At 37.4% G+C, this 21,990-nt stretch overlaps 2 protein-coding genes and 1 long non-coding RNA gene across 4 annotated transcripts; all 3 read right to left on the minus strand.

Annotated features, from left to right (window-relative positions):
- Nucleotides 1-4,056: 4,056 nt before the first annotated feature.
- Nucleotides 4,057-12,129, minus strand: LOC127966200 (uncharacterized). Of its 2 annotated transcripts, none has more exons than XR_008155560.1 (2): nt 11,968-12,129; nt 4,057-5,538 (listed from the first exon to the last, which is right to left on the minus strand). It is a non-coding gene; the product is annotated as an uncharacterized LOC127966200 (long non-coding RNA). The 2 variants fall into 2 exon arrangements; XR_008155559.1 differs by having other exon boundaries at nt 11,964-12,129.
- Nucleotides 12,130-13,556: 1,427 nt separating this feature from the next.
- Nucleotides 13,557-16,851, minus strand: LOC127966199 (CARD- and ANK-domain containing inflammasome adapter protein-like). The gene is made up of 2 exons (XM_052567037.1): nt 15,415-16,851; nt 13,557-14,584 (listed from the first exon to the last, which is right to left on the minus strand). The coding sequence occupies exons 1-2, from the start codon at nt 16,813-16,815 to the stop codon at nt 13,733-13,735; spliced, it is 2,253 nt and encodes a 750-aa protein (XP_052422997.1). The 5' UTR covers nt 16,816-16,851; the 3' UTR covers nt 13,557-13,732.
- Nucleotides 16,852-19,241: 2,390 nt separating this feature from the next.
- Nucleotides 19,242-21,201, minus strand: LOC127966190 (transcription factor Jun-like). Its single transcript, XM_052567028.1, has 2 exons — nt 20,981-21,201; nt 19,242-20,825 (listed from the first exon to the last, which is right to left on the minus strand). Exon 2 carries the CDS (start codon nt 20,819-20,821, stop codon nt 19,916-19,918), a length of 906 nt encoding a protein of 301 aa, XP_052422988.1. The 5' UTR covers nt 20,822-20,825; nt 20,981-21,201; the 3' UTR covers nt 19,242-19,915.
- Nucleotides 21,202-21,990: the final 789 nt, after the last annotated feature.

Genomic DNA, 21,990 nt, shown 5'->3' on the forward strand with positions numbered 1-21,990 from the left:
GAACTATCTTCAGCTCAAGATTCCAACACTACAACCCTGTTCTTAGGGATTAGTATTATCTGGGGACCTTGTGCGATTTTTTGTTTTTGCTGTCACCTCTGTGTAAATCTTCAGGAATAAACGACAGTTCCAATGACCTTGAACTTTGCTCTTTGTTTGGTGTGCAGATTTTTTGCCTTGGCTTTTTGTATTTTTCTTTTATTAGATATTAAACATGGTTAAACTTAATAGAAATGGTGACTTACAGCATTCTGAGCAGTACGCGGGCAGACACAGTAAAGCGTATGCCACCTGCGTACAGCTCAGATTCGCCAAAATGGTGCTACAGTGATTTGGGGAGAGACAGAGGAGAGGAATTGTTGAATAAAGTCATTTTTTTTTTCAAACATTGTATGTACAAAAAGTATTCTCCTCGGTTCATAATGTTACGGTTGAACCACTGATGGCAGATGGACTAGGGTGACCAAACGTGCCATTTTCCCAGGACACTTCCTGGCCAGGGTTTCTATATTGCCTAAAATATCCAGGTTTTTACTTTGGCTTCCTGTTTTCATACTTATGAAGGTAATAATCGTTTGACCCATAACATGCAGACATTGTACGTAATCTACCAATCGTGGTGTGTGAGAAGGTGGGCTATAGAAATCCTGGCCAGGATGTGTCTTGGGAAAATGGCATGTTTGGTCACCCTGAGATGGACTATTCTGACGATGTCTTTCATACTTTTCTGGACTTTGATAGTGTAACGTACATGGCAGTCTATGGGACAGTCACAAGCCTCCCAATTTTCATCCAAAATATCTTAAACAGTGTCCTGAAGATGAACAAAGCTTTTATGGTTTGGAACAACATAGGGGTAAGTGATTAATGACAAAATTTTCCTTTGGGGTTGGAGTATCCCTTTCAGCAATTTATGTTTTAAATTATTAGTTAACCCCAAAATGAAAATTCTGTCATTAATTACTTACCCTCAAAAAAAGTATTCTTGTAGCTTCGTAAAATTATGGTTGAACCACTGATGTCACATGGACTATTTTAACAATGTCCTTGCTAGGTTTCTGTGCATTGATCGTGGTAATATCCTTGCTGTCTATGGCGGGTCAGAGAGCTCTCAGATTCCATCAAAGATATCGTAATTTCTGTTCAGAAGATGGGATCTTACGGGTTTGGAATGACATGAGGGTCAGTTGGGTGAACTATCCCTTTAATCCTTATGTGTTTAGTCACAAAAGTTTTGCATTTTCCCAATAAAGTTGTGGTCTCATGAAAAAGTTATATATATATTTTTTCCACTTGAATCCATGAAAACAACTAAAAGTGCTGTATTATGCATGCCAGACCAGTAGTTGTCAATAACACTAAAAAACAATAAAAATAATGTGCTTTTGCATTTTGACTTAACAAGCGAATAGACTCAACACATTTTAATTTGCATGTGCCTGATGTGATAGTTTGTTTACATGTAGATGCTAAAAGTCAGCGTAACTTTGAAAACGGTTTTCAAAATTTTGTTTTCAAGCTCCCAATTTGGCATTGTGGTGTAAACGAATGAACAAAAACGCATACAAGATTTTGTTTTTAGTTGAAAACAGTGATGCGTAAACACCCCCTTAGAGGTTCTGTAGTAATAAAACTGAATTGAAAATATGCTGAACACTGAACCATTTACTTTCAATAATAACATGCATTTAACGCAACTGTTAAATAAATAACTTTCCATCTAATATGCTATCTAACCTTAGAGTTTTGCTTAAGTGTTTGTAAACAGTGATGCAGCGGAAAATGAGTTTCAGTAAACCCAATTTCAGATACCACTACACAACAGGAGCTGCCACATGAAACGGTCTGTCTGCGCATATGAGGGTGTTCGTGCGCTTTCGTTCTTGCAGTATGCAATCTTAGGGGTCTGTATAAGAATGGTTAAGGCTATGACAGTGAGGTGAAAAATGTGGTTGAAACCAAGCGAGACAGGAAAAGGCATTACCTTAGACCCCTCAACCTGCTGCATAACCTTTTGCAAGTCATCAGTGTTAGGCCTTCCCGGAAAAATCAGCCATTTTCATCAGTAGCTTGGCCTCAATCTCATACACCCACTTCTCATGCTATTCATCATGAAGAATGTTAAAGCATTAGTATTGTCATAAATTGGTCAACGGGGTACCTTTCTGTGCTCCTTTTCTCCAAAAGTACTGCCTTCTTTTAAGTCCAAGGATATGTATCATGTCATTGCTTGTTTGCATTCGAGGAGTTTCAGCTACTGCAGTGTAAACTCCCCAACAGTGGAAATTTGCATTACTGCCATGAGCAAAAGCAAAAGTGGATCAAGTTATGATTTCCCATATCTGTGATGCCACAAAAATCGTCAAATGGAATATTGTGATCATATCGCACACATGATGCTGCAAGAGCCAGTAATTAAAGAACTTACCATAATTGTTGAGGTCTGATTATTACTGAATGTTGTGAAACATTTTAAACTAAAAACTTTTAGAATACAATTATTATATACAAATATTGAATTAAATATCTAGCCTAAAAACTACTTAAAAAAAAAAAAAAACTTTAATTGAAAAATAATAAATAAATAAATAAACAAACAACAATCTGCTAAGGCAACATTCCTGATTTTCAGTTTAACTTGGGAGTACTAAAATAACTCAAATTAAAACTGAAAGTTGAATATTTTTAAATGCTATATACTTTAGATTTAAGAAATTACTGGGTAATATAAGGTAACTAAATATTTTATGGTTAGGTTTGGGTGGTTCAAGGTTAGTACCTAGTTATTACCCATTTTTTGTAATTACCTTAATAAGCACATAAATGCGGAACAAGTATGTACAAAAAGTGTCCAAATTTTCCATTTTAAGATTAACTATAATGAATCAATAGGGAACTCAGTGAGTCTGATACAATAACCATGTTTCGATTACATTAAAACATGTATTCAAATACACACTTGTCATGACCAGTCATTGCACTATTGTGGGGAATTCAAAACGTATACTGCAAGCAAAGCCGTTTCCAAGGCAATTCAATGTCATGGATGACAAAAAATCTTTATTGCAAATTCCATAGGGGAAGCATTTGCTCATTTGACAACTGACGTGAGCAGTATTGCATCAGTTTTCTAACTTCACCTCACAGGTATGGGAAACCCTGTCTGCCGTGTGAGCGAATGTAGCACAAAATGGTGCTAGAAGTCACACAAAGGCATTCTGAATGAGTAAGACATCACCACTGCTGCTTGGTAACAGCGCTCTGCTCTCGCTCAGTTCCCAGAAGTGTCGTCTGCTAAGCAATTCTTGCTGCTGATGTATGAGGGGTTTTGGGGTTGGACCGTGGGCTGCGGCGCAAAGCCCTAGTTGTCTTACCAAACTGTTGGAAAAATTGTGTATTTTTTGGGGTGAACACAGATAAATCTTTCTGTCTCTCTCTGACTCAGCATCTTTGCAAATACTGAACTTTTAAAAGTCTCGCAGTCATTCTAATCAGGCCGGTTGCGGTGCACGCATGATCAAAACTCATGTCAATCTGAAACCTTGGGGTTTGTATAGCAATCCTCTCACATAAATGGTTCTGTACACTTTTAAGTTCAAAGCATTTTTCAGCTAATAGGATTCTTGAATTGACTTTACATCACGATGCTTTAATTAAATTTTATTTTTTTAAAGGCCGTTCTTGAACCATTTCATTAATTTGTCTTCAGATCAGTGTTTAGTGTTCTGTATTTTCTAAACTAGTAAATGACTTATTTTGTCAGGTACAAGTGAATATAATGTGAAAAGAATGTTATGTCACTTAAAATGTGGCATCAACCTGTAAAAAAAGCTTTGTGGTTGAAATTGAAACTATGTATATCAAAGATGTATTTCTCAGATTAACTGTAAACACTTCTTATTTTGTTTTTTTGACAAGTTATCACTTATATCCCATTCAGAGTTTTGCTCTTAACCACATCTCAGCCATTTCCTTTCTCTTCGTAACTCTGCTTAACACATTCATAGCCGTAATAAGACAACTTGTATAAACACACAAACACAGGTTATGTACAGCTTTCAGGTTTCACTCGAAAATGTTTTACTTTCAAGTTTCACTTCCATGCTTTCATCAGACATATTTTGAATATCAAATGTTAAAAGGGATAGTTTACCCCAAAAAACATAAATTTTGTCAAATTTCTCGCCCTCAAACCAATAAATTCATCTACAGGTTAAGATATTTTAATGAAACCTAAGAGGTTTCTGTCTATACATTGAAAGCACAGGTAACCAAAATTTTAAAAGATCCATATTAGGAATATATAAAACAAATTATATAAAAGATTAATCCAAGCCTTCTGAAGGGACTCCTTATTTGATGAACAGTGTAAATATAGGCTTTTATTTACTTATAAAACACACAAACATATAGCAAATCCCATATGATAAACACAGACTTTTGTGCATCACAGGCTAAAAACAAACCTCACTGGTTCTTGTGTGCGCAAATTAAATCTGTTCATCCACAAAAATACTTATATTTAAGCTGGTCGATTCTGGTTTTGGTTAACCGGACTTTCAATGGGCTTTCTCATTAAAATATCCTAATTTGTGTTTCCGTAGATGATCCAAAGTTTTACGTGTTAGTAAACGATGACAATTTTTCATTTATGGGTGAACTATCCCTGTAAATATGCAGCATAATAATAATAATAATAATAATAATAATAATAATAATAATAAAATAAGCTAATTTGCATAATGAATAATTTCACGGATTGAAGCTTCCTGGTTTGGGGGGGTCGGAGCAGGAGCTGATGGCGAGCGTAGTTCTTAAGTGTGAGATATGCGGTTTCCTGCTTCCTCTGGTTTGACGTCCTCATTAACATCCTCTTCCTCTCTGTAAGGGCCGCTTGGAATGTGAAGGCACATTTTTTTAGCTAAAAAATATTACATTTATTTGCACATTATTTTCCTATTTAGGTTTATATTTTGCCTATAGTAGGGTGTACATTAATTCTGACATATATATGATTTACATTAACCACAGGTTCTTGAATATGCTTGCGTACATACAATCAGCATACGTACTGACATCATGACATCAGGACAAATGTAGGTCATGATGTAACTTTTAAAGGAATCGTCCACCCAAAAATTAGAATCTTTTTCAGAACAGATTTGGAGAAATTTCACTTGCTCACCAATGGATCATCTGCAGTAAATGGGTGGCGTCAGAACGAGAGTCCAAACAGCTGATAAAAACGTCACAACAAAGGACCATATGATGTTGCTAAAAAGAACATTACTTTGTGTATTTGGTGTAATGAAATGTGTTTATGCAGTTTAAGGTTCAAAAAAACCACATTCTGTACATTATTGTTTCTTCTCTATGTCCAACCTTTTTGAAATGCATAGATTTTAACAAAGCTCCTCATTCTGAAAATTGAGGTGTGCTCTGATTGGGCAGCTATCCAGTGTGTTTGGTGTGATTGGTCGAATACCTCAAGCATGTGACAGAAATGTTACACCGTTCACAATCCTGTGATGCCCTGTCCTGGCGCAAAGAGACAAACAAATGAAACCCATTACAAACAAGGCATTTCTTGCATCAAGTGGGGACTATTTATAATGACTTATACTGTCTTTTTCGCGTTGCGTTGCATATCGGACTGCGTAAACATAAAACCATGTCTGCATTTGAGATCGGAGAAACGTCAAACAAGCGCTACTCTACACTGCTCAAAACTCATGTTTGAATCATCAGTGGTAAATTCTTTACATATGTAAACGTACTAAAAATCTGTGAACCAGAACAGTCGGCATTGTAATCTACTCTCCGAGGACCAGGAAACAGTCCTCCATAAAATGTGCTGCACACATCTGAATATTACTGTTGAACTGTTTTTGAAGTGTTGTAAATACAACTTAACCACTGATTTCTAGTTGTGTCCTCTTTTGGAAGGCCAAACAAAGCAGTTACGATTTTACAATGAAACACACAGCGACTCCACGACATGGCGATGGTGTTGGCAGCGGCACTAAAGTTAAGCCTACTTTCTTTGCGTGACTATTTGGGTGGCGTTACGCAAATCTTCCCACATGATGTTAACATGTGGGGGCGTGTTACAGTAGATTGAGCCACCTTAGGAGGGCGTGGACTTTTATAAATAGTATCCCTTTGGGTTTGAGACTTTAGTCTTTGAAAGTTTATGGATCTTATCTATTCACGGAGAGCTTGTAACACTCCAAAGAGAAAGGAAAACTTGAAATCACATCATATGACCCCTTTAAAAGCTTGTGAGTGAAAAGGGGAATGTTTGTAATAAACAAATCCATCATTATGGATTTTTTTTAATTTCTGACGACTTAAGTCCCTAGGATCAGGAGAAAAATATATTTAGATCTAGCACTGTTTATAAACAAAAACTTGTTCTAAATAGGGCTGGACTCTATTTAGAAAAATAAAAATAACAATAAATGTCAAAACTTTATTTCTTTCAGCTTTAAAGGCAGAGGTTTGATCCAAAGTAAAAATTGTAGAAACCAAACTGTTAATTGTTCTTTTAAACTACTCTTTATGGTCAGAACATTGCTAATGCTCATGTTTTGAAATTATTTACACTTTTCTATTCATTGTTCCTTAGCGATATTGTTTCAAACAGGAAACAGGTTTGTGTTGCCTAATAATTTTACTAATATTACTTTTTTGTCTCTTAGAAATGCACATTTGATGGTACTTGCTTGAGTTAAGATGCAAATGAAAATGTATGTTCGCATTTGAAGGGATACTATGTTAAAGTTATTGCTTTCTATATTTAGACTGATTTTCTTATTCATGAACATATGGTTGACCTGAAGAATGAAAGTTGTATCATAGACATAAAGATGAGACAAAATACAGATACTTGGTTCACTAGAACAAGACAACATTTGAATACTATAAAAAAAAAATAAAATAAAATAAAATAAAATAAATAAATATATATATATATATATATATATATATATATATATATATATATATCAAAATAAAAATAAAATAAAATATCAAAACCAAGAAATTACACAACTGTATCGAACAATACTGTTAAAATACATAATGTAATATGGCTATACATTATACGAAACATAATGTGAACAACACCTGCAGAGGGCGTCTACGGCCTGGTGACGTTTCACTTCACAGCGTGATTAAAAAAAATGTTTAAATCAATTACATTTCAATATTTGGCCACAGACATAAACTTATTTAGAAATCGCGATGTACAATGCATGGCATATTTGGACACAGGTTGATGTATTCGCTTGTGTTGGCAAAGGTTTATAAATTATTTACGTTACAAATTTAGTGAGATAATGCACACTGTTTTTCCAGATGAATGTTAATTAAAATTCACAACATATACAGAGGAAGAGTTTAGCCCCTTTCACACATGCAGTCTTCATTGCTAAATTACTGCTAAGTAACAATTAATAGCTCATGTGAAAAGGAACTTTTCAAAAATCCTGGTAAATATGTTCTGGCAATGATATCGTTCTTATGGAGATGAGATGATTACTTTGAACTGTTTGCAAAGCTCTGCTGCTGTATAATTAGCTTTTCTATGTAAATATGCGCTAGATGGACATCTTTTGACTCCCTTCATCAGGGCTTTTTTAAAATGTAGGATAATTTTTTTCCCAAAAGCTGCATGCCGGAAATCTGGCACGGTGCCGGAGAACTTTAAGCCATGTCAAGTGCTTCACACTGGATCTCACAATGCTGTTTACTCATCATCACCAACTAAACGTTTTTACTCTAGTGAGCTTGCGCAGTGCCGCCACCTGAACTTCGAGCCGAGTGAATAGATGGTCCGTGTGGCACAGCTCAAATGAGTAGTGCTGTTTCGATCAGCTTTTGATGCATAAACATTATATCAAACATTTAACTAAATACTGTTATCGTTTTATCAAGGAAAAGTATATTTCGATAATTATCGTTATCGCCCAGCTGTAGTTCTAAAGAAACTTGAAGGATGATTTTGGGGTGAGAGGACAACAGGGGATGGACTTTTTCACTGGAAGAAGTTTTATTATGGATTATGGACTCACATTTTAGCTAGAAGCAAGAGGTTAAAGTTAAAATGCCTTAGTGATGGATTTCTTTCTTACAAGCACGCAGCTTTTCACTTCACAAGGTGTAAACCGATGGACTGGACTACTTGTGGATTACTGTTTTTATCAGCTGTTTGGATTCTCATTCTGACGGCACCCATTCACTGCAGTGTATCCATTGGTGAGCAACTGATGTAATGCTAAATTTCTCAAAATCTGTTGAAGAAACAAACTCATCTACATTTTGGATGGCCTGAGAGTGAGTAAATGTTCAACAAATTTTGGCATTGTTAAACAAAGACTGGTACTATACTAGCATAAACTGACAGGTGCTTTTTAATTGCGGACTGAATCTTGCCTCCTCTTGGCAAATGCTCGAGGTTCTGAAGGCTTGCATTTGCAGGTAGGGACCAGCATAGTTTCTTTAGGAAACATTTTTATTGGGTCTCCAGTTCATCATGATGCTGACGGAAATCATCTATCTTCCTGTCTGGGTAGTGAGATAACAGCGACTGCTGCAAAATACAGATGCAAAGCCGTAAATATTCAACAGATAGAAGTCTTCTCCTACACAAATGTGAGAGACTCATGATCAAATAAACCATGCATTCCACTTGGATTGTGCATGACATGCAATGAATGTGCTGTATTTGTACAACCACAAAGTTCATCTAATATAACTGATATAGTTCACATCATTTATACAGTTTATGCACATTGGGTTGACCCAGTTGATGTAATTTAAAATCGTCCTATTTCAGAGTTTCCCACAGACCTACACTTTCTACAGCACTACACACTTCCCCCAGGGGATATATATGTGTGTGTGTGTGTGTGCAAATTCATTCTCTGCCAGCAGGAGGTGCTATTGAAGTGGTAAAAATAGTGGTTTCCCCGCTAATGGCTGTACAAAAACAGTGCTCCGCTCACAAACACTGCTTTATCAGCCATTACATGCAAGATTAAATGATCATGACATCGAAAATTTTCTAAAGACAGTAAGATTCCTTCAGAGATACAGTGATATAAAAATAGAGTTGTTCCGATTCCGATACTAGTATCGGAAATATCTCCGATACCACAACAAATTCTGGCATCGGCATCGGCGAGTACATGAACCCATATACCGATCCGATACCATTTTCTTAAAAAAGACCTAGTTATGACCGCAAGCTTTGCCTAACCGCTGCACGGTTCTTCTTCGCTGCTCAAAATGCATTGAAAACACAGGAAGTTGTGCTGTGTTGCCACAAGCAACCCCTGTTTAGAGCAGCGAAGAAGAAATGAAAACGCGTTAGCAGCCCTTATCTATATATGACTGGATCACTCATCACATTCTAAACTGCCAAAAGACAGTGAAACCGCTACTATATTATAGATCAGTGGTTAGCAGTATGTCTCTGTAGTACCGGTAGTTACAGACTCTCGAGTATATTCAGTACCGGCAACTGCGTTCAGTCGCTTCCGTGTAAGTCAAAACGCAGGGCTCCAGACAGTAGCCGAATATATACTAGTGTCTGTGAATATTAAACTGCAAAATACTATTTAAATATTACTCCCGCAAAATCTACATCTCTGTGGGTGACTGGCACAGATGCGCGAGAGCTCGCTGTTTTGTAGTCTCTGCTGTGTGTCATGAGGACACGAACGCATAAACCGTCACTTCATGAGAATTTACCGTTTCATTTGAGAATACTGTCATATCATAAACACAGACACTCAAAGATCTTCATGGCAGCCCATTAAAATAAATGTTTGGTTTACATGAGTAAATTGACAATATATAAAGCTACTGTTGTAGCCTACAGTAATAATAATACATCTCTATAATAATAATAATTATGCCTAGATGGTTGCTTGTTTTTTACTTGTTTTGTTGTAAAGAGATTATCTGATTAATAGATCTTTTTTTATATTCCTAGACTTATTTGTTGCAGTTTTTTTATACAGTTATATTGTAAAACTTAAATACCTTTTTTAGTTTGCGGTGTTAGATTTTTGGCTGCATTTGAAGTTCTTTTTTGCATAAGAAAATAAATAATACTGTCAAATTCATGTTAGATAATAAAAATACTGTAATAAATACAGTAGTTCACCATGTATTTGTTCATGTTTTATTGAGGGATCTGTCTGAAGCACACCATAAAAAAATTCTAGCAATTTACACAGGGCTAGTAGTATATACAGCTGTATATACAGATATACACCCAGGTATCGGATCAGTACTCGGTATCGGCCGATACCCTGAGCCCAGGTATCGGAATCGGTATCGGGAAGAGAAAAAGGGTATCGGAACATCTCTATATAAAAACACTCATGCTGTGTTTTGATTTTGAAACGTGCAGTGCTCATGATAATTCAACAAAGTCCAAGACTTTTGTTGGGCTCCACTTATAAATCAATGTATGGGAAACACTGTGCGTACTGAACTGTAAGGCTTCAAGCTTGTTACCATGTTAGGACGTAACCTCTTATCTGTCCACCATAGGTCATCATATCTAACGGAATACATGTAATGTAGGGCTGTGCAAATAAAAATTGAATGCGATTACCATGCGCATCTCATCAGTAAAGCCGGTTCTGTGATTAGTAGTAAATCTCTATCACTTGCTTTCACATGGAGCAGCATTTACTACACAGGGGTGCGTTTCCCAAAACCATAGTTGCTAACCTGTTAGCAACTTAGTTGGTTGGCAATGGGAAATTGCTAACTTAGTTAGCAACCATGGTTTTGGGAAACACACCCCAGAGCCGTTGTTCACAGACAAGCTACGAAACCGGCTTTACTGATGTGCATGACATTCGTATTTGATTTTTATTTGTACAGTCCTAATGTAACAGTTACATAACCAGGATACAAAAATGTTGTCACTGTAACTAATTAAACACACCTGATCCACCTAATTAAGTCATTTAGGCTTATTTGTATGTGTGTTGGAGCAGGGTTGGAACTAAACACCCCTGCTAAACGATTGGCCACCTGCAGCATGTGTGATATGATGCAGTGGCATGCTCAAATTTTTCACAAATTCCCACCAGTACCACTCAAATTAGAAAATATTATTAGAAACTTACTGTTGTGAATCATATTTGCCAAGAGACTGCTGAGGGCAGTAAATACTACAAGAACAGTGTTTGTTTCAGAATAAGTACTAAAATAATTAGTAATATTGTTGAGTTACCAGACTTGTTTTGAGGAATCAGAACCATAACTTTTAAAATGTGTATTATTCTCAGTTACTCTGTATTAAAAACTTGCTTTATTAAAAATTACTTTGTATTTAATTATGAATTTAATCAGTGAATTTGAATGTATATTAACTGGAAATTAGTTGTTATTATTTCATGTAGGCCTAATGCACACAGTGGTTGAAATTTACACCTTCCTTTAATTTGAATAATTTAGACGTTTCAATAGTAGTATTTCTTTCTTTTTCTTTTTTTGTGCCTTGCTTTAGTCCTTTCTACGCCGACAGATGGTACTATTTTCCTACTTTTTCAGTACTTTTGACAGTATGACCAGTATCTACAGACAGTAATCTCCTTTTTGATGCATCGCATCCACTTTTTAACTGCTGCCACGGAGTTTAATGTTGCCGGCGTGACAAGAGGTCCATTAAAAAGACATTGTTGTCATTTATGACAAGCGGGCTCATGGAAATGATAAAAGATGTATGGCAACAAAAGAGATTTCTTACAAGCTTTGGCCTTGATACGTGAACATCTTTGATGCGACCCTCTGGTAATAAAAATACAGATGCATGATGCTGCAAACTGACCATGAGCAAAATAATGCGAGAACACGCTGGTATGCGCAGAAATTTGCGTTTTCCGTCGTTAAGGGCAATTAACTTGGTGTAAATAAATCATAAATGCGTCTCATACCTACTCTCTCTTTCTGGAGCCACAGTCGATTCAGTTTTCCAAACTGCTTCTCTTCGTTTCTCGCCATTCCTGAAGCATTTCCGTCAACACAGAGTCACGTGACAAGGATGGACGACGGTCACGTGACGCGGTATTTCAACCTATGTCAATCTTTTAACCCCAAAGGTATCAAATATTACGTTTATATCGATTTATGAAGTGTAGTTGTCACAAGAACCATTTGGGTTTTCAGCCAAACGTCCGATAACAAAAACGTGTGTTTTCTCTAAAAGTGTCGTTTTATGGCTTCAACAGAACCATCATAAAGTATAATAGTTTTGTGAATTCTGTCTCCAAAACTGCCATTATAGGCATGGATAGATTAATGTTAAGTAGCTTTTGTAAGCAAGACTTTAAGTTAGGCTATGTGTTTACAGAAACTGACTTCTAAAAGGAAATATATGTTGTGTATTAGAGTAAAAAATGAGATCAAATTTACATAACCTTTTCTACTGCTTTGTGCGTAAATCTAACGTCAGAAATTGCATTCATTTTCCCATGTATTTAAGATCATGTTCATGTCTTTTTTTATTATTCCTTTTATTAACCAGAAAGCAGAAATATACAATAATAAACATAAATTTAAATATTAAGTCACAGAAAAAAACATGCCAGAGTGTACAAACCATTGACTGATTCATCAAAAAACTAAATATTCTTTAAAAATTGACAATTCTTCCTTGTTTTTTTATTTACAATGTTCTCCAAACTGGTGCAGTAGTCCTTTGTCTTCTCTTGAAAATGAATAAAATTTGGCTTGGATCCTGACCATTTCTTCTTGTGTATATGAAAATCTCCCAAAATAATAAACAGTTGGACAATAAAATTAAAACTTGTATTATTTTTATTGTTATTTTAATTGAAGTAATATATATATATATATATATATATATATATATATATATATATATATATATATATATATATACATATATATATATATATATATATATATACATATATATATATATATATATATATATATATATATATACATATACATATATATACATATATATATACATATACATATATATACATATATATATATATATATATATATATATATATATATATATATATATATATATATATATATATATATATATATATACATATATATATATATATACATATATATATACATATATATATATATATATATATATATATACATATATATATATATATATATATATATATATATATATATATATATATATATAAATAATCACAATTATTAATTTAAATATAACATTTGTTTTTCCATTAAATTATCCACATCGACCCGGAAACATGTTTTGTGTATATATATTGTAAACCAAAAGATTATTTTTCCATTGAGCAAAAATTACATGAATAATCAATCTCTAATTTAAACCTCTGGAACACACTTTTAGCTGGATATATACCATGTAAAATTTTAAATGTGGATCATGTTCATGTCGAAGTTCCTAAAGGCTGTGTTTCAGTGACACCTGTTGACGAAACTATGAAATGCTTTATTAGAGGATCATTGATAAGAAAGCGTTATATCCATTAAATAATTTAGATAATATTAGTATAGCTACATCAAGCTAATTATAACAGTTTCACTTTAAACTTAATATTTCTAAAAATCAGTCTGATAATGCAAAAAGTGGAAGCTGCTAACTGGTTGAGGTGACTTCTACCTGACTTTCTGACAAAACATATTTAAGATTCTCCAGTTTTACAGTACAGGTTTAGTTTTATTTCACAAGGAACATCTTCTTCTTTAGCAGGGTGCTAATGTTTTGGTGAGCCTGTGTGTCCTCTGCCTCTGCCACCTGAAGCGCTGTTTTATTCACATTATTAGTTGCCTGTAGGTTAGCTCGTTCTCCATTTGTCCAATTTAGTAGTCTCTGTACTGCTCCAACATGGCCATCACGGCAAGCATAGTGCAGCGGTGTATCTTTATTGTTATCCAGGCAGTTGATCTTTGCACCGTTTTCCAGTAAAAGACCCACCAGCAGCTCATGACCATGCTCTGCAGCTAAATGCAGAGGAGTCCTCCTCCACACGTTCTTATCATCCACAATCTTGCGCTTACCAGATGCGAGAAGCACTCTAGCTGCTCTTTCCTTCCCGTTTCGAGCAGCATAATGCAGAGGAGAGCAGCCATCCATGTCCTTAGCTCCAACTTTAGCTTTACCAGCCAGCAGCGCTGAAACTGCCCTGGTGTGTCCCTCCATTGCAGCTAGGTGCAGTGGGGTCTTCTTCTCTTTTTCAGTGGCATTGCTTTCACTCCCAGAAGTGAGTAGTAGCTGTATGACGCCCACCTCACCATGCGATGCCGCCCAGTGCAGGGCTGTTCTTCCCTGTTTGTCCTTGACGTGGATGTCGGCCTTGCCCTCTAGCAGTTGTGCGACTGCTTCGGTGTGGCCGCTCTGGCTGGCGAGGTGCAGGGCAGTGAACCCATCCTGTGTGATGGCGTTAATCTGAGCCCCCACACGCAACAACAGTGCCATCAACGCTGGCTGGTTATGTAATGCACTTAGATGGAGAGGGGTCTGATCTTTAGGGCCATTGATGTTGGGGTCTATACCCTTATCCAACAATATCTGGGGTAAGAGAGAAGATTGAAAATGTATTATTAAAATAAGTATCACTTAACATTACATTGTTACCCAGGAGGATGCCCCCAAGTATGATGACATCAGCTTTCATCACCCAGAAAAATTGCATTTATTTTTGCCTTATGCTTTAGATAACGTTTAAATGCACCGCTGCAAAGGACCCTAAATGTAAAGGCAGCTGTATAATTTCTTAAATTAAAAATAAATTTAAAAAAAACTTTTTTTTTTCTTAAATTAGATCATTATTTTGTGTTTGTTTGTTTGCCATTATAAATAAATATTATATTTATTTATATTATATTGTTATAATATAATAGTAATATTTTATAGTAGATATATTAAAATATAATCATGAAAATGATTATCTTGTAAGCTGCATCATATTTCCCCTCTACTAAGTAATGATTTATTTTAGTATTATTACTTAATGGTACATTGATTGTATTATTGCCTTTTTTTTTCTTTGTAAATGAAAGACTTGGGCTGGGCTCTCAATTTCAAGAGACTAATGACAATTAGTCTCTTTATTTCTGAATGAAACAGTAAATCTAAATAAAATAAAATATATCAGTATCAATATCAAATTCAGTAAAGCATTCAATTATTTGTTTAACATACTTTTAATTTATGCAGCCCTAAATATATATATATATATACATATATATATATATATATATATATATATATATATGTGTGTGTGTGTTTGAAATCTTATTGTCTATTATCCTGCTTATTGTGTTTTTCCTCTTAAATCTTCCATGAACCCAAATGCAGACTCGTTATTTATTAATTAAAATTTTTAAAAAGTCATTTACCTGTGCTATTTGCATACTGCCACTTTGGGTAGCCAGGTGAAGCCCAGAGATCTGGTTTGGCAGTCTCTCATCGAGTCTAGCCTTTTTTGAGACCAGCACTTTGAAGGCCTCAGCATTCCCCAGCTCTGCGGCTAGAAGCATAGGTGTGTATCCAAGCTCGTTACAAATATTAACATCCGCACCATGATCAATTAGCGCAGCCACAACCCCATCCAAGTTATTCTGTACCGCTTTAAAAAGAGCAGCGGTGATCTCATTCGGAGACATAGAGTTCTGGACATACCGCAAAAACAGAGACAATAGAGACTTCCTGTTGAGCTCAAAAGCAGCGTCCACGATCACAGAGTCCACCTGTGCTCCGGCCTTCAACAGCACACTGGCAGTTTTCTCATTTCCGTGCCGAACAGCGTGATAGAGAGCCGTCTTCCTTTGGCCATCTCTAGCATCTACTAAAGCGCCGTTTCGCAGAAGAACCTCTGCCAGTGTTGCGTCATCCTCAATGGCAGCCATGTGCAGAACTGTTGTCTGGTTCTTAAGGCTTTTCTTTTCCTCATTCACTAGAGCTTTAACCGTATTTTCATGTCCATTTTGAGCAGCCAGATGCAAAGGAGTCTTTGATATTAGGTCCGTAGCATGGATGTCTGCACCAGCCTTCGCAAGCGCCAGAGCAACAGCAGTGCGGCCTCGTTCTGACGCTCTGTGCAGAGAAGTACGACCCTCCTTGTCCTTCAGGTTCAGTTTCGCCCCTTGTCTGAGCAGAAAATACACAATGGCCTCCTTACCATGTTCAGCAGCGAGGTGCAGCAGAGTATCAGTGGAGGAGAAAACAGTATTGACATCCAATCCTCTGAGAAGCTCCTGGAGGAGATGTAGATCCCCTGAGGTTACGGCTTTGACGATGGCATCATGCTCACTTTCAGTTTTGGGGGTTTGTTTGACTTGTTCTGTTGAAGATGTAGCCTTATTCGTCAGAGACTTTGGTTGGATTCTTTCGGGAGTGGGATCCTTGTTGGATTTTGAGTATTTGACAAGACCCTGCTTGTCCTTCTCCAGCAGATATCCTATCAGCTGTCTCCGTGCATCTCTAATGCCCTCATTAACTCCAGCTACATACGTTCTCATGTACTGGTAAAGGTCAGGTTCAACTCGTTTCAGACAAGGGTAGAAGAAGATGCGGCAGGCACGCTCTCCTCTCGAGATCAAGACGTTCAACATCCTGGAGTTCTTTTCCTCTCGCGCAGAGATGCTGGCCATCAGCGCTCGGCTGTCGGGTTGAAGAACGCCATTTGAAATGAGGAGATCCAGCAAATCTTCTGTATTCAAAATGCCACTCACCAGCTCGCTCTTCTTCATCTGAATTACTTCAATCGCATAAGGATTGGTAAAGCTGGTTGAACCCATGTCAGCCTCTGAGGGAAAGCAGAGAGCTTTGGAAAAGCAGAGCTGTTCCTGAAAGAACTTAGTTCTCTTGTCTTTATCACTAAGAACAAATTGTATCTCGGCAACAAGCTATTAAGTAAACAAAAGTAAAAATCTGCATAAAGATTTGTAACATCTTGATACAAATGATTAATGTTTAAAACCATCAATCAATAAAAGGAACATTGGTAATTTATCTTGGCAATTACATGTTATTTATTTATTTATATTTTTTTTTTTTATAAAATTCACAGTCAATTTCTCTGTTTTGATTTCCTGCTGTATCTAATTTTACAAGAGACCTGCTGCATGGATACTGTAACCATGACACGGATTGTCTTTTGTATTTGAGTTTAGTGTAAGAACAACATTGCCGTTTTTCAGATATTACCACCCTTGTGAAAAAGAAGTGAGATCAATTGTGTTTAATTTGCACTTGTAATAATACTTCAAATTAATAAAATACAAGAAGCCATCTTAGTGTACTTAAAAGTACACTTTTATTTTTTTAATCATGTTTTGTGACTTTTGCATTTATTTTGTGTAATTAGTTGCAACTTCATCATTACGTGTAACTACAAATACATTTACTTCAGTGTTCATCTAATTGCATATAAAAGAATACACACACACACACACACACACACATATATATAATTTATTTCTTTATTTTCGCTATGGTGTTGCCATCTTAAAAAAGAACATTTACTGCCTTTAGTATAGCTTTAGGCTTGTTTAACTTGAACATGATATATGTATGACCACATGACATTGTGTAACCTAATTGTACTTTAAGTAGCTATAAAGCAGGTCGCTTTTCAGTGACACTTTGCTCATAGTTTCTTGTAAACAAAATATATGAATTCTAGGAAAGTCCTTGCTTGACTTTGAGTTACTGAATTTTGATCATGCGTTGGTTCAATTATCAATACCCTTGTTCCCAAAACTAAAAGTGCAATAAAGGTCTGTCTGTCAATCTTGTGGAGATCAGTCTGAGCCGAGGAGTTCCTCTTCCCGTAATACACACCCACCTTCAGATGGCGTAGGTCTTCCGATGGCGCGCTTGCCTTATATGGATAGGTAGGTGCCGATTTTCCGGTATGATGTCATCGCTTGCTAAATTTGGGCAGTGAAATAAGAGGATCTAAAAGATACTAAATATTAATCTGTGTTGGTGACCTGAATATTAAATTAGAATTTTTTTGGTGGCCCCTTTCTGTGTGGTGACACATGTCAAAAATAATAATAAAAATAAAAAAAAACGAGGCAATACAGGCTTGCTATCATAAATGGGAATTAAAATATTTTATATGTTTTTGACCAACGAGAGATCAATTATGATAATTCTATGCATGTATATTATAGTCTTTAATTTAATTTACTATTTATTTTAGATATTTTAGGTGAAAATAAATTCTGATATGTTTCACCTCCTGTCATGTATTGTAGTCAGAGAAGACTGGTTTCTTCAAGCAGAAGTAAAGTCTCTGAGCAGAATCCAAGAAACTGAAATCACAAAAGAAACTCGTCGTTTATCCAAGGGGCTTCTTCAGAGAAACCCAGGGTTTATTTGCTTTTAAGGATGCACTCTTTGGCTTCTTTAATATACGAAAAGGTTAAATAATAATTATGCTATTAATAATTAACAATTATGCTATTATTACTTCTTGCAAACTTTCATATTCACCGCAGTAAATTAAATCAAAATCATTTATTGTTTTAATAATAATAATAATAATAATAAAAAAATCGAAATGGTGCTTTGCATGTAAGCTTACATTTTTGAACGTAATGTTGATATGTAATGAACTATTATCTTACGAAAGTTGGTATTAATAAAAAAGAAAATGAAAAAAGAACTGCTTCAGATTAACAGAATGCAAGCCGACGGCGCCCTCTTCTGGTGCAGAGGATTGCTGCTGAAATTGTTTTATGAACACCTTTGTAGGCAAACACGACACAATAATATAGGCTACCCATGATTATAGAAATGAATACTTTGTTTCTAAGATTTACTTCTACATTGTATGATGATTGTTTGTTAGATGCTGTGTTGTTGCATTTGAAAGTTAGGTCTAATCATTTTCCTGTGTGTGTGTGTGTGTGTGTGTGTGTATATATATATATATATATATATATATATATATATTAGCCCGGTAAAAATCAGAATACATGCTGTCATTATTATGCTACTGTTGAATAACTATTATGGGTTCAAATGTTGTTTTTGACTTTTTTTCTTTCCTTTTTCTTTTTTTACATCCTCTGCTTGTATATTCATATGTGGATTTTGCTAAACAAGCATTCTCTCCCAAAACATGTTACTACTAGTCTGTCTTGGTGAACACACACACACACACACACACACACACACACACACACACGAACTCCATTAGGACAACAGAGAGTTTTTCGTTTGACATACTTTATTACAGTTCATAAATATTGATTAGTTTCTGAGGTGCTCAGAAAACAAACATAGAAAATTATATTGTACTTTACAAATGGTAAACTTAAGTACTCGTGGTTGATCTTATTTACATATAACAATGAGTGAAACCTCATTAATGAACTTTTTCGGGAAAAGAAACTGCTGAAGTTGGGACTAACTCAAAGAAAAAGTCAATTCCATTCAGTTTAAGAACAAAAAGTACAACATGTAACTCGGAAGTCAGGCAGCTTTTATCACAAGTTTAGCGGACACAACTTCCTGCTTGGTGAGCCAGACATTTATATCCCTATTGTACGGCAGTCACGTCCACGGTTTACTCCTATAATACTGAGCGCTCCTCTGAAGCGTATGGGTCCATGCACAACCTGGTCTAAGTGAACAAGAAGTCTCTTTTCTTGTCAAAAAGTAAAGCGTGTAACAGAGTGAGTCTCATGCTCTCTGTCGCTGTCTCTGTCGGACTGAGTTCGTGAAGTTTTGCACTCCCCAAAAGTCCAGTCAGGACATCCTTTTACGGCACGCGGCCGGTCCGAGCGGGCTAATGCCAGCAGTCGCGCGGGCTTGCAGACATCTAGCCCCTGAACTTTGTCCCTTGCGTCTATTAAAGTTAACTCAAATGTCCTTCGGTTCTTCTCAGAACGTCTGCAGCTGTTGGGTCAACATAAGCTGGCAGCCGCTGTTGACGTGGTTCATGACTTTCTGCTTGAGCTGGGCCACTTGCTCGCGCAGCATGTTCGCGGTGGACGCCAGCTCGGAATTCTGGGACTTCAGGTTCTTGACTTTATCCTCCAGCCGGGAGATCCTTTCCAGTTTCCTCTTCCGGCATTTGGACGCGGCGATCCGGTTCCTCATGCGCTTCCTCTCGGCTTTAATCCGCTCCTGGCTCTCCATGTCGATGGGGGAGAGAGGTGGCGTCTCGCCGGGCATCTCGGGCACCGTTTGGGGCTCCTCCTTCAGCGCCTGAAGCCGCGGGTGCTGGACGGTGTGCTGCGGCGGGGCACTGGTGTAGTTCATCGCGGGGTTGGCAGTGCTGATGGCGGGGTTGAAAGTGTTCAGGTCCGCGTACACGGGCGGGTCGGAGCGCATGGAGGAACTGTACACCGCGCCGCCTGCCATGGACGAAACGGGTGCCATGCTGTTGTTGATGGTTGTTTGGGGAGCCGAGGTGACATTGGGCATGTGCTGGTGATGTAGCTCGGCCAGTGCCCTCACGAAGCCCTCCGCGAAGCCCTCCTGTTCGTCCGTCACGTTCTTGGGACACAGAAACTGGGTTGGAGTCGGCGTCGTGGTGATCATGCCGTTGCTGGACTGGATGATGAGCCGCTCCAGCTCCGGAGAAGCCAGTTTGAGCAGCCCCACGTCCGGGGAGGTGAGGATGTCGTTGGCTTTGGCCCTCAGGTGCGGCTTCAGGTTGCCGGATGGGTCGGTCAGATTCAGCGTCATGCTGCGTTTCAGAGCCTTGTGGTTGTATCCAAAAGCAGCGCTGTCATGCTGAGAGAAAGCGCTGTTTAGAGAGTCATCGTAGAAAGTAGTTTCCATCTTGCTAGACATAGAAGAGAAAACGAAACTTTTTAGTTCAAAAGTAGTCTTTCACAAACTCAAGCAGTGTCCAGTTTCAGAAACGAGCGCCGCGCTCTCAGAGACAAAAGCGAGAAGGATCGCAAAGTTCGTAAACTCCCCGTCCCGCGAGAAACTTACTGCGTAAAAGTTCTCGCGCAGCGTCCCGAGCTCTTCTTCTTCTTCTGGCAGACAGAGCGCTCTTCTTCCACCGCCGCGCAGCTCAAAGATGCCAGTGGACAAACAGCGCGGAGCCGAAAAGTGTTCTTGTTTATTTTAGCTCAAGCTGTGTTGTCTAGATGTTTCACTGTGGCGAGTTCTGTATACTCTGAGCTTCTCCAGCGTGGACACAAACCTTATCTGCTACCGCTGCCCCACTAAAAATAGCAATGATGTCATGCGGGCCGTCTCTTATTGGCTGGAGGCTTTACTGGGCGTTCCGCAATTTCAGATAAGGCTCGTTGCCCTTGACGACCACCCTCTTCTCGCGGTGGCTGATGGGATGAGGTAATGCTGTAAATCGACGATGCGGTGCATTGTGGGATTACGTATTGTTTTTGAATATCTGGTTACCCGCTTAGCAGTTTTAGACCGTGGCGGGATACAAAGAAGCCGAGTTCTGTATAGCGTGCTACTTTTGTAACGTAAACTTTCACTTTAATAGACGTCACGAGGTCTTGTTTGAGAAGAAGTGAGTGCGTGCGTTCGGGAGTTGGGCAATTTCACTCGTGAGTTTCACAAGACTCAGCTGTCCGTCCCGTAATAACATGTGAACTGTCAGCTTTGATATAAATGGGAGTTGTTTAGACAAGTTAAGATGCACGCTCATGTGGCGCGAAAAAAACGGGGCTATAATCTGGTGGTTCATGGCAAAGTACATTTGCTCCGTCGGCCAATGGCTTTGAAAAGGGGCGTGTCTTATTGTGGAGTGACAGCGTGCCACAAGGTCCATCGACCGTCTCCGTGACAGTCCCTAGAGATCCTCTCAAAAGTACACACACCCGTCTCAAACGTCACTGTTTAAACCACAACAGCAAACTGATCGAAATCAGCGTGACAATCGCTAAGTGACACCAAAGAATGATTCATTTGACTTTGGGATATTTTCAATTGGTTTTCATGAGTTTTTTTAAACCTATGCAAATATGTAA

The sequence above is a fragment of the Carassius gibelio genome, chromosome B10 (assembly GCF_023724105.1).
Source record: "Carassius gibelio isolate Cgi1373 ecotype wild population from Czech Republic chromosome B10, carGib1.2-hapl.c, whole genome shotgun sequence".
Taxonomy (NCBI): domain Eukaryota; kingdom Metazoa; phylum Chordata; class Actinopteri; order Cypriniformes; family Cyprinidae; genus Carassius; species Carassius gibelio.

Bases quoted from the DNA above. Each gene is read 5' to 3' on its own strand.
- LOC127966190 (XM_052567028.1), bottom strand. From the start codon at position 20,821: ATGGAAACTACTTTCTACGATGACTCTCTAAACAGCGCTTTCTCTCAG.
- LOC127966199 (XM_052567037.1), bottom strand. From the start codon at position 16,815: ATGGGTTCAACCAGCTTTACCAATCCTTATGCGATTGAAGTAATTCAG. The intron at 14,585-15,414 runs GTAAATGACTTT...CTCTTACCCCAG, and splicing joins GCAGTATGCAAATAGCACAG to ATATTGTTGGATAAGGGTAT.